The following is an 18,355-nucleotide window of genomic DNA, read 5'->3' on the forward strand; positions in this document are numbered from 1 at the left end:
AGAAAGTAAAACTTGATAGACTTGTAAGGAGAAACGGGAAAATCAACAAATATGGTTGGAAAGTTCAAAATCTCCCTCTCTCCTGTCACTTGATAGAACAAGTAGACAAAAAACAAGTAAGAATATGGATCTGAATAATATGGGCAACCAAAATATTTATAGAACAGTGCACCCCAGAACAGAACACACATTCCTTTAAAGCACGTATAAAACACTTATCAATACAGACTATATTCTGTGCCATAAAGTCTTAATAAATATAAAAAGATTCAAGTTTTGTAAAGTATATACCTGAATCATATAGAATTAAACTAGAAATCAGTTAACAGAAAGATACATGGGCACAACCCTAATATTTAGAAATAAAATAACACAACATTAAGTAATCCAGTGATCTAAGGAGAAATCAAAAGGAGAATTAGAAAGTATCTTGAGATGAATAAAAATATATAAAAATTCATGATATAGTTAAAGCAGGACAAAGAATTTATAGCTTTAAGTGCTATATTAGAAAATAATTCAAACCAATGACCTTATCTTCCACCATAAATAAAAAAATAATATAAGTAAATGAAATACAAAATAAGCCTAAGAAAAAAAATGATGCCAGGAAGGCTATGTTAACCAGTGTGATGAAAATGTGTCCAACGGTCTATAAAACCAGGGTATGGTGCCCCATGATCGCATTAATGTACACAGCTATGATAAAAAAAAAAAAGAAAGAAAAAAATGATAAGAGTAGGATTACAGTAGGCTAGCTGTAATCCTAGCTCTCTGGGAAGGTGGGGTGAGAGGACTGCTTGAGACTAGAGGTTGGAGATCAGCCTGGGTAAGAGTAGGAACTCCTCTCTAAAAAAATAGAGAAATTACCTGGGTGTGGTGGTACCTGCCTATAGTCCCAGCTACCAGGGAAGCTGAAGCAGGATAACTGCTTGAGCTCAGGAGTTTGAGCTGCAGTGAGCTAGGATTAAGGGCACTGAACCTGGGCTCAGATGACTGGGCAAGATTCTTACTAAAAGAAAAAAAAAAAAAAAAAAAGAAAAAGAAAACCAAAAAGCTACAAGCTATTCCTCATGAACATAGATATAAATATAGTTAAAAATCCAACAATATATAGACAAGATAATTCATCATGACCAAATAGGGTTTATTCCAGGGATGCAAATTTGGATGAATATTTGAAACTCGTGTAATCTACCACATTATTGGACAGTAAAAGAAAAAGTACATGATTGTGTCAGCAGGTACACGGGATATAATCATCTATATAAAAAAATCCTACGAAAGTTTAAAAACTAATAATGACTTTAGCAAGATTTTTATACACAAGACCATGTATTTTTACAAAATTGAAATAAATTACTGAGAATTAAAAAAATATGATTTACATGTATAATAGTATCAAAATATAAAACAGGGATAAATATGACAAAAAATGTATAAAATCCAGACACTGAAAACTATAAAATATCGTGAGAAAAATAGAAAAAAAAAAAAACACTAATGGAAAAATACACATGGTTCATGGACCAGAAAATTCAATATCGACAATTCTTATCTAAATTAATCTATAGATTAAATGCAATCTCAATCAAAATTAGAGCAGATGATAATTTAGAAATTGGTGACTGATTCTAAATTACATATGAACGCAAAAGACCTAGAATGGGAAAACTGAAAAAAACGTTGACATACTTACACTACCTGATTTCAAGACTTACATTATGAAGCCACAGTAATCAACACATGGCACTGATGCCAAGACAGAGAAGTAAAGGAATGGAACAGAATGAGTCTGAAAATAGATCAGAACCAATTCAGTAGACAAAGAATAGCCTTTTAACAAATAAATGGTGCTGGAACAATTGGATCCTTACACACATAAAGGATTCTGATCTACACCTTGCGTTATTTTAAACAAAATTTCTCAAAGTAGATCATAGACTTAATGCAAATCTCCAAATTATACAATTCCTAAAAAAAAAAAACAACACAAAAACAAAAAACTAAGATATATTCTTTGTGATCTTGGATCAGGAAATAATTTTTATTTTTATTTATTTATTTATTTTTGAGACAGAGCCTCAAGCTGTCGCCTGGGTAGTGCTGTGGCATCACAGCTCACAGCAACCTCCAACTCCTGGGCTCAAGCGATTCTCCTGCCTCTGCCTTCCAAGTAGCTGGGACTACAGGCGCCATCCACAACGCCCAGCTATTTTTTGGTTGTAGCCCTCATTGTTGTTTGGCGGGCCCTGGCTGGATTTGAACCCACCAGCTCAGGTGGCGCCTTAGCCACTTGAGCTACAAGCCTCGAGCCAGGAAATAATTTTTAGATAACAAGACACCAAAAGTCTGACCCATAGAATAAAAAATTACCACATTAAACATCATCAAATTTAAAAACTTTTTGAAAGACAACATTAAGGAAATAAAAAGGCAAGCCACATATCAGAAGATGTTTGGAAATCTCATGCCCAATAAACGACTTGTATCACAAATGTATTAAGGAACTTTATTGGGTACCTATGACCTATGCATTATAAAAGGAATCCATGTTAAAAAAAAAAAAAGACATGTTCTCCCTTATTGTTTTAAAATTTAAGAAAATCTTGTAATTGATTACAAGAAAAAAGTGAACTAGAGGTTTGGAGAGACATTTTACCAAAATTATGCTGATGGCAAAAGCACACGAAAAGATGCTCAATATCCTAAGGCATTAAGGAAATGCAAACTAAAGCCGCAATGAAATACTCATCTATTAGAATGTCTAAAATTAAAGAGAAGCCAAGTCCTACCTAGTGTATACAGCAACTGAAGTCTATACACTGATGGGATAGAGGTACAATGAAACAATCACTTTGAAAAACAGATGGGCATTGTAAAAAATAAATCAACTATATATACGCCAGCTATTTCACTATTAGTTATCCTCAAATGACAGCATGCTTATTAAAATATTTCTGTTACAAGAAATGTTCATAACAGCTATACCATACATTTGTAATAGCCAAAAACTGGAAATAACTCACATATACAAAATAGGACAATGGATAAATTATTGTGTATTTATACAATGGAATACTATTTGGCAATAAAAAGGAATTAATTCTTGATACACGCAACTCTCTCTGGTGAAAGAAAGGAACTGAACAATACTGTTTGATTCTATTGCATAAAGCTCTAGAAAATGCAAATTATAGTGGTAAAAAGCAAAACAGTATTTTCTAGAGGATGGGATGAGGTGAGGCAGAAAAGAGGGATTACAGAAGAGCAGAGAAGAACTTTTGAGAATGTTGGGTTATTTTTATTGCCTTGATAGTGATGATTTCACAAATCAAAACTTAACAAGCAGTATACTTTAAATATGTAAAATTTATTGTATGTCAATTATTATCACAATACTTTTAAGTTCCCTTCTCTCCATAATCTTTCAAGTTAGCATCCAATTTAAATGTCAGATCTAGCAAGCATTAACTTGTTAGGCCTTGTTAAGGTAACTATACCACTTCCTTAGAATTCTGGTGATAATGATACTGTTCTCTTTTTATAACCTTTAGGCTAAGGGATGAAACAAACAGCTCCAAGAAAAAACTGAGATTCAGAACCCTCTATTTTGAGAAAGAAGAGTTGCTTAGCATTTTTGGTACTTGTTTTAGTGTTTCCTATTGTAACAAATCACTATGTTGCCACCAAAATCTGTAGGTTTTGTCCCTCAAAATCTGACTGTTCATGATTTCATATTGTTATATATTTAAAAAATTGTCCTTGCAGTTAGGTATAGCCATATGGGTATTATCAGTAACAACAACAAAGAACTGAGCAGAAATTACAAATCTCATCTATGAACTAAGGATTTAAAAAACAAGTTTCCTCTCTAAGGTTTTCTTTAATTGATAATAATATCCTAGGGTATGGAAGAGCCATGAGATGGAATGAAGCCTAGTTTATGAATCCCACGTGGAATAATGCCACTTACCCACTAGCTAAACTCATGACTTTTTTTTACATGAACAAGAAATAGATTTTCTTAGTATCTGATCCATTCAATATTTTTGGATTTCTTTTTTATAGCAGTTTGGCCTACGCTCTCACTCTAAAAATGTCAAGCCCAGAAGGCCTCTGGCCAGCCCCCACTTTAAAGGCTGGACACGGTAGCTGGCTCACGCCTGTAATCCTAGCACTCTGGGAGGCTGAGGCGGGTAGAGGAAAGATTATCGCTTAAGCCCAGGAGTTTGAAGTTGCTGTGAGGTATGACACCATGGCACTCTACCAACAGTGACAAACTGAAGCTCTGTCTCAAAAAGAAAAGAAAAGAAAGAAAAGAAAGTAAAGAAAGAAAGAAAAAGTCAGGGCTGCAAATTAATTCTTATTATTTTCCCCAAGTCTCAGTTTGGGCTACTTTCCTCAGGTCTCATCTACAGAATTCCAGCAAGTACTTTGGCTTTCATTATCTAAGGCCATTTACTAGACACTTATTTTTATTTTTTATTGCTAAATCATAGCTGTGTACATTAGTGCAATCAAGGGGTACAATGGGCTGATTTCATATACAACCTGAAATATTCTCATCAAATTGTTCAACGTAGCCTTCGTGGCGTTTTCTTGGTTATTGTACGTAGACATTTGTATTCTGCCTTTAGTAAGTTTCGCCTGTGAACTTATTTGAGGTTTGCTCTACAGATATAGCAGAGCTGGGCTAACTGTTTTGCCTGGAACTTACTGCATGTGAAAGTAAGAGACAAGGGGACAATGACTCAGGCAGATCTTTCTCTTCTCCTTGAACTTCTCTGAGCCCCACGAGCACCAGTCTGCGTGTTCCATCCTCTTTTATATCTCTTTCAATGAAAATGCAGATCAGAGTGAGAAGGCATCTGGTCTGTGGGCTTCCCAAACCACTATCTCCCAAATAAAATGCTGCCCTAGAACAAACCAGTACTAGGTTTTTACCATAACCTAAATGTTCTCATCTCACCACAGGCACCAAAGCTGTGCCCTGAGAATTGCTATTTCCTCAAACCATAAAGGAGATTCAAGTACTTACCAGACTGAAGATTAAAGGCAGTGGCCAGAGTAGGCAGCATCACAGTCTCTGGCCATGATCCCTTCCGATGGTATTCCACTTCTAGACATGGTGAGATCGTCTACCACTTCCTTCTATGAAAATGCCTCTGGGTGGCTGGTGGTGGAGGAGGGGGGAGTAGGATTTGTAGACAGGAACATACATGCCTTGAACCCCTCTGTACCTCGGGTCCCCAGGCTTTCATACTAAGGCTCCCTTAGAAACAGAAATTTCATTACAGGTTCTAGGTCCAGAACCATCCAATAGAAATGTAATGTAGGCTACATATGTGACCTTAAGTTTTTTAGTATACACATTAAAAAAGTAAAATGAAACAGTGGAAGTAATAAACTTAATTTAAGCCAATAGATTGATTCAAAATATTATAGTTTTTTTGAACTACAATATTTTGTTTTTTTGATTGTAATATATGATGTAAAAGTTATGAGTGAGATATTTTGAAGTACTTTTTTGCACTAAGTCTCCAAAATCCAGTATATTATTTTATACTTTCAGCACATTCCAGTTCTGGGCAGCCAGCTCTACCCTCATCCTTGATATTCGTTTCCACTCTCACATCCACCCCATTACTTCTTTTACAGTTGCCTTAAAAAGCATATAGCATTTCCAAAGTCACAGCAGGTTATTCACCAGCTATTTATGCTTAAGCCTAAAGAAAAGGGGATGTGAAAAAGCTGAAAGAAACCATCCACTTCCTGTAACTGCTTTACATTAATCATCTTTTCTCCTTGCATTTTTTTCCCATTCTGAGAACAGTTATGTTTTTGAACGGATCACTTTCTCTCCTGCTTTTATAATTTCAATTCATTTGAAAGACATACTTTCTTTTTTATTTCTGATTGCTACTCTTAAATTTATAGATGAAAATTAAAGATTGTAGTGAAGACTGAAATTACAATTTGAATTTAAAGCTCCTCAAATTATCATTATAATTTGTTTTTAGGGCTCAATCCTATATATACTTACACAAAAACACAGCAATTCCTTTGCTCAGTATTGCATTTTATAAACGCTGACAAAGACAGTACCGAAATGTAAAATTATAGGCTGATTTCTTTCATAAACATACGTGAAAACAAAACCTAACCAATGTGTTAGCAAAAACAAATCCAGTATTACATATGACAAACAATGGTTTATTTCAGAAATTGGTGACAGATTTAACAACTGAAATAAAACAATCTACTTGATTTATTATCACAATAAAATGACGCATGACTATCTCTTAGTTACAGGAGAAAAAATATCGCTGAATTCAATTTTTCATTCCATATAAAAACTCATAGCAATTTAGTAGACAATTTTCTTTGACCCCCTGCATCAACCAAAAAACCTCCAACCAACATCATGCTTGATGGCAAAATGTTTAAAGCTCCCATTACCCACCTCAAGATCTGCAATTAGTCAAGGACGTTCACTGTTACCATTGGGCACATCCTAGTAAATGTTCAACAGTGAGAATATAGAAAAACAGGAGATTAGAAGGAGAACCATGTGCAGAGAAGCCACAGGGTGAAGGGTACCGCTCAGGTGAGGTGGAGACAGCAGACAGTAGAATGTTTAAGAGCTTGGGCGACGTAGGGTCATGGGAACTGCACAGTTGCAAGGATTAAAATATGGGCACAGGGTGGTAGGGAAGTAATATTTGGAGAAAGTGTAAATGGGGAAGCCGTGGTTCGTGACATTATAAAAGGAGACGGTTCCAGCCTCATAGTCTAAGAAAACCCCAACTCGGCGAGGGCGCACTGTCATGGAGAGAAGCAGGGCTGCGGTGGAGTCCTCATAGGCCTTGTACGCATGTTTATGCTGAAGCCCAATCACCCAGTACCCATTCTGAGGCTGGTATCTCGAGTAAGCATTGGGATTCTTAGCATACTGGTTGAAAGAGGAGGTAGGTACCATGGAATGACTGCACACCCCCAGGATCCAGGCAGTCTTCTTGGCCACATCCACCTCCCAGTAATGCTTTCCTGAGGAGAAGTGCTGGACACCCAGGACGCTGCAGTCATAATGTTCTTCCAGATGAGAAGGCTCAGACAGCTCAGCACCCACAAATCTCACCTGTCTCCGGTTTTTAGACAGGACAAGATTTAAATTAGCTGTGGGCGGGTTCAGAGTCACATCCACTGCAGGAAGAGGTACAACATTGGCAGGTGAGAACAGGTATGTGGAATGCTATTGTGGGGGACAGGGGAGGCTTCGTTGCCTTAGACCTGTGAACACGTGGGTATGTCTGGGCAGGAGCATGGGAAAGGGAATCACACGTGTCAGCTCAAAGAGGCTGAGGTTTCTACTTACCCCAGTAGCTCTGCACATCTGTCAGCTCTGCAATGATGAAGGGAGTCAACAATGTTGAATAGGACCAATGGTCTCAGATCTGATCTCCCTCTCCTTACCAGACTGAGGGAAACTGCAGGGAATTCTGTGAGGCTGTGAACTGGTTGTGCCATCCTTCCCTACGCATAAACTGCATCTTCTCATGCTATGTCCCTTTCTCTGGGACTTCCCCTTCGTCCAATATTCCCAAATACCGACTATATCCTCTAGCCTGTTTACTTCTTCCCAAGACAGCAATTCCATAACCAAACTCTTCCTCTGAACCTCCTTACCTCTAAACACTCGCAGCATCTTCTTCAGATCTGGGGTTCGAAACATGCTTCTCAGCTTGGTGGGAAGAGCTTCTGGCTTCCTCAGGGTCCAGAACTCACTCCTAGAGAGGACAGGTCTCATGAGTGCCCACATTGCTGACTGTGGGTTCCTCCAACACTTCTGTCTCCCTCACCTCCCAGGCCCATCAGTGAACCTCAACACTCTTCCTTGAAGGAAAGTGGCATCAACTCTGCAAAGAGGTCTGGCCCTGGCACCAGAACACCTGGACTAGAAAGTAGCTTCTCACCATCTGCAGAACCTTTGTTAAGATTTAATCTCCTAAAGCCTCATTTTGTTTGTTTTTCTGGTATTGATTTTAGAGCAATACAAAATACAATAATTTTTCTTTATGTCCTAGAGATAGTATGAAATTTGGTAAAATAATGACTAGAGAATCCTTTGCTATCTCTAAAAAAGATACAAACTATTTAAAATGTCAGTAGGCATCAAAAGGGCTGGAGGTGTCTGGATGCCAGGCAGAACACTAGGAACTTGATCCAGGGCCTTGGAAAGTGTCAAGGGAAGGGCTTCCTTCAGAAGGGTCTGTGAGCCTAGGCCCCAAGGTTTCTCAGAAGCCCAAGGGAAAAAGGCCTACAAAACAGCATCTTGAGATGCCCTGTCTTCAGGAATATTCCGCCAGCTGGAACCTTACCTCCAAATGGAGAATGAAGACTTCAGAAGGGACAACGGGATATTTCATGTGTTTATGGGAAGCATGAGGTACCAGCTGTGTGGGCAGCTTTAAATGTCACCCTATTGCATGAGATTCCAGAGTATGCAACAGAGAAGAGAACATGTTTTCTTCCAGGGCCAAAACCACTATTCTCGAGATTTCAAGGTTTTTACTGGAAATGAAACCAAAGAAAATCTGACAAGTAGGTAGCAAGGCCTGGACTATTCCAAAACCAAAAATTGAAAATGAAACTTACAGCAGGTGTCTCAAGAGCAAATTCCTGGACACTGGGAAACAATGCTAATGGGAGTTTCCCTCTGATAAAATTCATGTGCAAAGAACATCTTCATGTATTTTGAGCTAGCTATAAACTGTAAGAATCAGGGCTGAAAGCAGGTACAGAGGTTGGTGGAAAAGGAGTCACATAATAGGAGGCTAGAGGAGTCACTGACACCGCAGCACTTTATTCTTAATGACAATACTGTCCTCGATTTACTGTAACCCCCTCATTACCCAAGTCCTCCTACCACAGAAGCTAGCTTATTCCCTTTACCTTAGAGCCCCACATTCTCATGTGATGAGCATCTTAAGACCCCACAGTCTTGAGTCTTCCCTGCTTTGTGATTTGTTTCCCTTTATCACTGACCACAGGATAACTCTAAGTATAGGAATTGTTTGTAAATCCAAGGGAATCACCTCATGGTGTCCTACACATACCTTTCTGTGACATCACTCACATCCTAGGAAGGAAAAAGACAGGTTAGGTCAAGGAGGAATATGTCATGTCCTCATCCATATTCTTTACTCTCTCCACTACCCCATAATATGACAGGAGTAAAGATTGTACCAAGGTGGAGGCCATAAAGTAGAGATAAAAGCTCAGGGCAGACAGTCCCTGAGAACCCATGGAAGACATCAGAAAACAACTCAATTGGCTCGGCGCCTGTAGCTCAGTGTCTAAGGCGCCAGCCACATACACCAGAGCTGGCGGGTTTGAACCCAGCCTGGGCCTGCCAGACAACAATGACAACTACAACAAAAAAATAGCCCGGCGTTGTGGCAGGCGCCTATAATCCTAGCTAACTGGGAGGGTGAGGGAGGAGAATCGCTTAAGCCCAAGAGTTTGAGGTTGCTGTGAGCTGTGACGCCATGGCACTCTACCGAGGGCAACATAGTGAGACTCTTATCTCCAAAAAAAGAAAACAACTGAATTGATTCATTAGTATGTTTATTACTACACCTCTGTGTGTGTGTGTTACCCATGGACAGCATCTATCATTTGCCAGGCATTGTACCTGGTTCTAGAGACTCTCAGATGACAGTCATAATTTCCATGCTTAAGGAGCTGCATTCTATCCTGATTGCCTAAGGTTCACAGGCCTTAAATATGGCAGCTTCTCAGATCTCACCTCCTCTAACCTCCTGCTCCACCTCTGCTGACTTCATCTAGCCCCTTGCTATCAACACACACCTGTGGCTAATACCCAGATTTATACTTCTGCTGAGACCTCTTTCTCAGGATCCAGATTACTGTATACCCCAGGAAAAGAGCCAAAAGCACCTCAAATTCAAGATGTTTAAAAGAAAACTTATTCCTGCAACTATTCCATCTCTTATCTTCCACCCTGCTGACTGATACTAACATATACTCAGTCACTGAATGCTGCCATAAAACTATCATATATTCATCCTCGCACTCTTCTTTGGCCAGGCCAGTGCATTCCACAACCTTAACTTCTTTTAGCCACCTGCTGTTCACCTTTGTCAATGCCCCTGATGGTCTTCTTTCAGCAGAACTATCTGATCACCTATTTGGTCTCTTACTTCTGCTCTATACACTTCAATGACCCTGAAGAAAAGGCCAAAGGCTTGATCTACACAACAGAGAAATATTTTCTGTATATTGGGCTTATTTATGGTTTCATTTCACACTAGCACAAATCAAACTAGCCTGAACAGAGGAAGCGGCAGAGGTATTGTTGGTGCCCATTTGTACAAAATATCCAGGATAATGTCAACCTCAAATCACAGCTGAAGAGCTTAAAGGATCAAATCAATGCTTTGTGCCACTTCATGACTCTTTCTCTTATGCTGACTTTATTCTTAGTGATCACATTTTGAAGCTTGTATCTTGGCTGTCAAATCTTAGTGGGCACCAGTGTCACACAGATACAGAAAAGAGAACAAACAGTATGTCTGTGAGGGGAGAATTCTGGAAAACTGACCCAAGTTTAACTTGAGATAACACTCAAAGTTAAAATGACCACTGCATGGTCATATTAATAGGGGACTGGGTCTGGACTAACAATGTAAACTGATGATTAATCTTCATTTAAGAAAAAAGTTTTAGCTGGGCATGGTGGCTCATGCCTATAATCCTAGCACTGTGGGAGGCTGAGGAGAGAGGAATGCTTGAGCTCAGGAGATTGAGACTTATCTAAATGAGAGTGAGACCCTGACTTCACAAAACAACAACAACAAAATAACCCAGTCAGGTGCTGGCTGTGATGAGCGCTGTAATCCCAGTGACCCGGGAGGCTGAGGCAGCAGGATGCTCACAGCCTGAGTCTAACAATGCAGTGAGCTATGATGACATCATTGCACTCTGCTCAAGGCATAGGCTGGGACTTTGTCTCAACTAATAAAAAAAAAGAAAAAAAAGTTTCAGAGTTCAAGAAGTCTATTGAAGAGCTAGAGCAAAGGATAAAAGAACAAGTATTGGGGTAACCTAATACCAAAGACAAGACCACAAAGACAAGATGAATATTATGAAGATCTGAAGCAGAAAGCAGTGAATGAAGAAAAGCTCCATAAGGTAGAAAGTAACTACCCCAGGATTCCAGGACTGCACCCAAGAATAAACAATGACATAATTACACCACAGCAAATAAAGAACAAGAGGAAAGCCAGGAAGCAAATGAAAAATAAGGAACAGTTTGAGTTTCCAGAATATCACAAGGTCACACTATTGATTCTATGTAGAAAACAGATGCTCAAATGTCAACCTCATTTCGAGTTCCTCCATCAGATCTCTCTAGACTACATATGCTACACCTGTCCAACCTACATACACACAGACCAGTGCCCAATCCTCAGGTGATTCTGCCCAACAGAGTGGAAGTAAAGAAGGGATGGTAATTACATAAAAAATGTCAAAGAACTTGAGCTTGATGTGTTTGCCTATGACTAAGCTGCATAAAAAACACGTGTCAAATATCAGCACAGCATCAAAGACAAGTGCCTAATGTACAGTGATTCTCAACCAGGGGAGAACATTGTCCTCCCTGGGGATTTACGGACAAGTTCCTGGCTGTCACACCTGGGATGGTGCTACTGACATCTAGTGGGTAAAGGTTAAGGACACTGCTAAATATCCTCTCGCAACAAAAAAATTATCCAGCCTGAAAGGTCAGTAATAGTGCCGAGACTGAAAAACATTTCTATAGAATATCACAGATCTTCCCCACAGCATCACATAAATTTTGGACCACGCTTTATAAATAAACATAAATCTTTCCCTTAGAGTTTATATTCTGAATTATCTTATATTTTACCTCTTAAGGTTAATAGGGAAGAAGCACTATAGGGACAAAGGGATTTTTTTGTATGTCCCCAAGGAGGATGTCAGTCCGATGATTGAGAAAGGAAGGAAAGACAGTCCCTCCCCTCCTTGACTCTCAGACTCAGCTCCTTTACGAACTTTACCTGCAGCAGCTCCATTGCTGACCCTTGGCATCGACACTCCAGGTCTGAGATGAGCTCTCTCAGTGACTGGCTCTGGTGGATCAGCTCATTTTCAGCTTCTTCTATAATTCTCAGCCCCTTCCTCCCTTCCTCTTCCAGCTTTTTCAGTTCCCGCTGCTCCACTTTGTCCAGGATGCTTCGCAGATGATTGAACTCTGTCTGGATCCTGTGTTTCTCAGGCTCCATCTGATTCTTCAAGAACAGGGTAGAGAAAGAAGCTGCTAATCTGCAGGGACAGAGGTCTCCTCTGTAGGGGCCGGGGAGCCAGGCCTCACTAGGAGGGTAATAGTAAAGTCCTGCACAACCTGCCCTTTCTTTCTATTCTCCCTTCAGCTCTCTTAAGACTATTAGCCCCAGGCTGCCTTATCTAGGCTTTCTAGATACAGTCTCTGATTCCTGGGGGATGTTTAGATTCCAGGCAGCCTCCCTGGCCTCTCTGGACTTTGCATCAACTTCCCCTTCCAATTTTGAGTGCTGATGTAGAGACTGTTAACCTAACACTAACCTATCTTTCCCAGCAGGCCAATGAAACTAAACTGTAGAACAAGATCCAGAACCCATGACTTTGGGGTTACCCTCAGCCCTGGTTCCTCTCCTGCATGATTATTTCCAAATACCTTGGTTCACTTTTGATATGTTTGCTGTCTAGAAACCCCCCTCCCCACTGTTTGTAAAGGCTGCATCTAGGGAGTAGGCAAAGGAAAGGTCTTCTAGACATGTCAGCATCAGGCAGGACCATGACTCCTTTGCCCCAGGCCCCCATGACCTGTCCCAATTCCCGACCCAGGACACCCTCAGGAGGAGTCCCTCTTGCCTTCCAGGATGCCCTCTTCCGTCTGATGAAAGCTTTTAGCTTCTCAGCTTCCTCCTGCTCTTTCCTCAGCCTCTGCAGAGACTCCTGGAACTTCTCCTTGAAGAAACACATCAGGTGAAGCAAGGGCAGGCTGTCAATTGTCTCACTGCCCAGGCAGGGAATAAATGAGGCAGAGATTATGCTGACCTCCAAAGAAGCCATCCTGTCCGAGGATGGAAAACTGAGGAGGCCAGTGTACCCTTTATGCACAGGGGATAGAAACCAAGGGGAATAGACTCACTCTTTGACCCTCTTGGGGTGAGTGCCAGAACACAAAGCACTTCAGTTCCTTCACCTGTCTTGCCAACATATTCACCCACACTCAATCTACCAAGACCCCTTATTGCACCCACCCTCTCACTCTACACAATCTTGTGCAGAAGATAAGACATAAAGTCTCTAATCTTGATTGAGGACAGTTTCTAAGTTCACCCTCTAGGTAAATGGGAGGACTACAAAGAAATTAGATGAGAGGATGACAAAATGTAAAATCTCCTGCCAAGGACCCATTCCTCCCTGTGTGCCTGCATCCTGGGCTCCCACCTGGTACGCCTGGGCAATCTCCTCCATGAGAAACGTGTGGTGACCACGGTGCTCCTGAGAACGCTCACAAAGCCAGCAGATGACCTTTCCATCCTCCTTACAGAAGAGCTGGAGTTTCTCTCCATGGTTTGCACAAAGAATTACCTTTGGCAGCTTTCCGGGAACCAATACTACTTCTCTGAGCCGCTCTGCTATGTTGGCCAGGTGCCGATTAGGCCGGAGACTGCCAAGTTGGTAGCTGACCTGGCATACTGGACAGCTGCTTTCCCCTTCCTGGCCATTCTCTGATTCCCCACTGTTCTGTGTAATGCAGGCTTTACAGAAGCTGTGACCACAGTCTATGCTCAGAGGCTCTGTCAGGAGCTCCAGGCAGATGGGGCAGGTCACTTCCTCTTGTATGTCCATCAGCAGGGAAGTCATTGTGGCTGCTCTCCTGGTTCCTGCCTGCCCTTATTTCCAAGATGCTTCCTGACTGTAGAATCCTAGATCAATGAGCAAACAAAAAAGAGTAAGAAAGGGGGCAAGGGGACAAAGAGATGCTGACTGTCTTGTTCTGGATAAAGAGGCCAGACTCCTGGGGTAATAAGGCTTTCTCATTATAATTTCCAATTTACCCTGGTTCATATGAGATACCATTTTCCATCCTTATTAGAGCAGAGATTACAATTTCCTTTTACACCTATTGGATAGAGGGATAAATTTAGGACCTGGAGAGGAAGGGTCTTGTGCGAGCCACCACCTGATCTTATCTCAGCCCAAAAAACAATGAGGTTTTTTTTAACCTCATTGTTAAAAAAAAAAGCACCAAGACTCACTGCTGCCTCAGGATTCTTGTACTTGGGCTGCAAGGGTGACCCTTCACCTTGATATGGGCATGACTCATTCAATACTTACCTGTTCTCTTATCCAAAGGATTTGTTCTATCTAGCCTATCTAAAGCACACTCTCTATTCACTTACCTGCTTTAATTCTTATCACAACCTGCTATAGATCTTTAATTGTCTGAATACTCCCAGTGGAATGCAAACTCCATGAGATCAGAAACTTGTGTTTTTCTTCATGGTTATATCCCGGCAGTCAGCACAGTGTCTGACACACAGGTTCTCTACTTTTGATGAGCTTGTGAGTGCTTTCACTTCTTTGCCATCACCTTGGCATCACTCTCCAATATCTGATCACCAAGATCAAAGGTCTCATCGATTGTGTAGACCAGGTGTCCTCAAACTTTTTAAACAGGGGGCCAGTTCACTGTCCCTTAGACCGTTGGAGGGCCAGACTATAGTTAAAAAAAAAAACAACTATGAACAAATTCCTATGCACACTGCACATATCTTATTTTGAAGTAAAAAAACAAAACAAAACGGGAACAAATACAATCACACCGCCTCATGTGGCCCACGGGCCGCAGTTTGAGGACCCTGGACTGTAGATCCTTCCACCTCCAAACAGCCCTACTCCATACAGAGCCTGTCCATCTCTACACACCACTTCCCAGAAAAAGCAATACCCACAGCAATAACCACAATAAGGGGAGCTAATATTTTTACAACCAGTGCTTCTGTAACCAGCTGTGATCTAGCCAGCACATTCCTGGTTTCTTTATCCCTCATAGGACAACTATGCATAAATAAGTATTCTTGACCTTTAACAAGAAGATTAGAGGCATTAACTTTTAAAATCATGTGTTTTGTAAGTTGTAGAGTTGGCACAACCTAATCTTTCCAGGATCCTAATTCAAAGCTCCATCTTCAACCTCCTAACTGTAACCAAAGACAGTAAAGCAGTAAAAGGCACAGAACTAATGATTTTGAAAATGGGCACAATCCCATTTGATGATGGGATTTCACTGGGGCCTGTCATGAACTTTGCAGGATGGTAAGATCCTAAGTTACTGCAGTTGAGGCCTTATATCCTCATTGAGAAATATCTTTATTCTCAATTCATTTTTCTTGGGAGTTTTCAGTTGCAAAATTACATTACTATTATTTGGAATAACATCAAGAATACTCTTTAGACATTTAATCATTTTTTTTTTGTTTGTTTTCAACATTGAGTCATTTTCATTGGAAGCCGTTTTCTCCGCCTGCCTAGCTAGAATCATGTTTGTGCTTCCCAAGAAGAGTCAGTGTGCACTGTCTATTTGAACATGCATTGGCCCTGGTCCCAGGCATGACCCTGTTGTACTGGACAGGCCATAGCCTGTCCAGGAGCAAATAAAATTCTGTAATTTGTTTTTGGCTGGTTTTTCAGCAAAAACAAATGTATGCTGAAGTAAAACATGGTCAGTGTGGGCAATTTTCCCCATCTTAAGGGAAAAATAAAAAAAATAAAATCTCTGCCAGTAACAATACTCCTATCAGAAGAAAGGGCCTCAGAAAGTGTCCTAGATAAGTAAAAAAGGTTTACAGGATATTAACATGGCCAAACAGGGACTGGGAGCCACTGCTGAGTGGTGGGGTGGGTGGGGGGTGTTAAGGCACAAGCCAGGTTCAGAGCTGCCATCTAGTGTTCCATGGTGCTCCTGCAAGTCGCAGCCTGGGTCATCACTTTTGCCCTGCTTAATATAGCAATACTAACTGAAAGTCCATCAGGTACTAGGCAAGAATTTAATTATCTTATATATAATAACTCATTAATTCCTTGTAACAACACTGCGAATGTCCCTTAGATTCCATTCTATAGCTGTACACGCTGAGGTTAAGTAGTTCCTTCAAGTGGTAGAGCCACTTTTGAAGGCAGAAACTCCGCCTCTTACTACTCCTCTACGTTCCTCATCTCCATAAAGGGTGTGAGACATAACTGTTCACAAATTAATGAACTCTGGGCATCTAATTGGCATAGTAATTGGTATTACAGATGTGTCTATCTATCAGAGACACTGTTTAACCTAATTAATCACACTGTGGGAACTGGGCATTCAGGCAGTCTGTTAACACCTACCACACCCACACACCTGCATCATCACCTCACTTGCCCACTGCACTGTGAAGGTCTACTGCTGTTGTTAAATTGGCCTTATGGGGGGAGAGGCCCAATCTTTCTTGTTCTTCCATGTACACCAGACCTTACCACTGCACTTAACACAAGAAATAAGCAATTAAATTTATAATGGATTTAAAATTGTGTTATTCCTGAGCTTGGACTTGATGTAGGCCCTTCGGCAAAGAAATAAATGTGCTACCTTTTGAAATCGTTAATAATTGTGATGATATTATATGTACTTAACTATTTTAACTGAAAATCCATTCCATCCTCCTCCACACACATGCACATTTTCATTTCAGGCAAAACTGTACTCGGTATACACAATTCTTGAGATTTTCTATTTTATAAACTTGAAAGACTCCAAGAGTTCAACAACTGATAAAGGGACAAATCGTGGGATATCCACATAATTAACATATAACCAAACAAACGAAACTGCTGATATGCACAACAGAATAAATCGCAAAAGCATTATGCAAAGTGAAAGAAGCCAGACACCAGAGTTCCTGTATGATTCTATTTATATGAAATCCTAGAAAAGGCAAAGCTGTAGTATTTGAAAGCCTATCAGTGGAAGCCAGAACCCAGGGGTGAGAAAGGGAGGAACTGCAAAGGGACAGAAAGAAATGTGGAAGGTGACACAAATGCCCTTTATATGTTATAATTGTGTTGGGGGTTATTCAACTGAATATACATCAAACTCACAGAATTGGCCAGGCGTGGTGGCTCAAGCTGTAATCCCAGCATTTCGGTAGGCTAAAGCAGAAGAATGGTTTGAGGTGAGGAGTACAGAGCAAGACCCTGTCTCTACAAAAAATTAAAAATCAGATGGGCCTGGGGTCATACAGCTGTAGTCCCAGTTAATTGGGAGACTAATGCACAAGGTTCACTTGGGGCCTGGAGCTTAAAGCTGTAGATCAGCTATGATCCTGATACTGCACTCTAACCTGGGCAAGAGAGTGAGACCCAGTCTCCAAAAATAAACAAATAAATAAATAAAATTTAAAAACTCAGACCTGTATGCTTAAAATTTTAACTCAAGATCTAAACTATAACTGAATAGAAATGAAAAAAGAAATAATGAGAAAAAATAAAGATTTGGCTTCCATCAGATTCTAAGCATAAACTATAACTGTGTTGTCAAATACAGTCATCACATGTAGTTATTGAGTACGGCTAGTCAGAAATGAGATGTGTTAATTATAAAACACACACTGAAATTTTGAAGATTTAGTGGAACAATAAACTAAAGAATCTCATCGGTAATTTTATATTGAAAGTGGTGTGGTTCAATAATCATGTCTATTATCCTAGCAATCTGGGAGGTCAGAGCAGAAGGATTACTTGAGCTCAGAAGTTCAAGACCAGCCTGAGCAAGAGTGAGACCCCATCTCTACTAAAAATAGAAAAACTAGCCCAGTGTTGGGGGGGCCTGTAGTTCCACCTACTTGGAAGGCTAAGGCAAGAGGACCACTTGAACTCAAGAAGTGTTTGAGATTGCTGTGAGGTATGACACCATGGCACTAGACCCAGGGTGAGAGTAAGACTGTCTCAAAGTAAAATAACATAACATAAAATAAATAAAAAATTATATCGATTATGTATCCTAATAACATTTTGCATGTATTGGATTAAATAGAATACATTAAAAATAACTTCACCTGTTTCTTCTTATGTTTTAATGTGGCTACTAGCAAATCTAAAATTATATACCATACGTAGTCTCATTCTATTTCTATTTCATTATATCTTCCCCCCCCTTTTATATGGGCTACTTTAGATGTTCAAAACAAAGAAAGATTCTTGAACAGAAAAGATGACCTAACAG

At 40.2% G+C, this 18,355-nt stretch overlaps 1 protein-coding gene across 1 annotated transcript; it reads right to left on the reverse strand.

Moving 5' to 3' along the window:
• Window positions 1-6,226: 6,226 nt before the first annotated feature.
• On the reverse strand, window positions 6,227-14,631 carry TRIM6 (tripartite motif containing 6). Its single transcript, XM_053561824.1, has 8 exons — window positions 14,502-14,631; window positions 13,543-14,024; window positions 12,961-13,056; window positions 12,108-12,338; window positions 9,120-9,142; window positions 7,690-7,790; window positions 7,379-7,405; window positions 6,227-7,206 (listed from the first exon to the last, which is right to left on the reverse strand). Exons 2-8 carry the CDS (start codon window positions 13,960-13,962, stop codon window positions 6,641-6,643), a joined length of 1,464 nt encoding a protein of 487 aa, XP_053417799.1. The 5' UTR covers window positions 13,963-14,024; window positions 14,502-14,631; the 3' UTR covers window positions 6,227-6,640.
• Between the last annotated feature and the right edge of the window lie 3,724 nt (window positions 14,632-18,355).

Source organism: Nycticebus coucang, chromosome 14 (assembly GCF_027406575.1).
Source record: "Nycticebus coucang isolate mNycCou1 chromosome 14, mNycCou1.pri, whole genome shotgun sequence".
NCBI classification, from domain to species: Eukaryota; Metazoa; Chordata; class Mammalia; order Primates; family Lorisidae; genus Nycticebus; species Nycticebus coucang.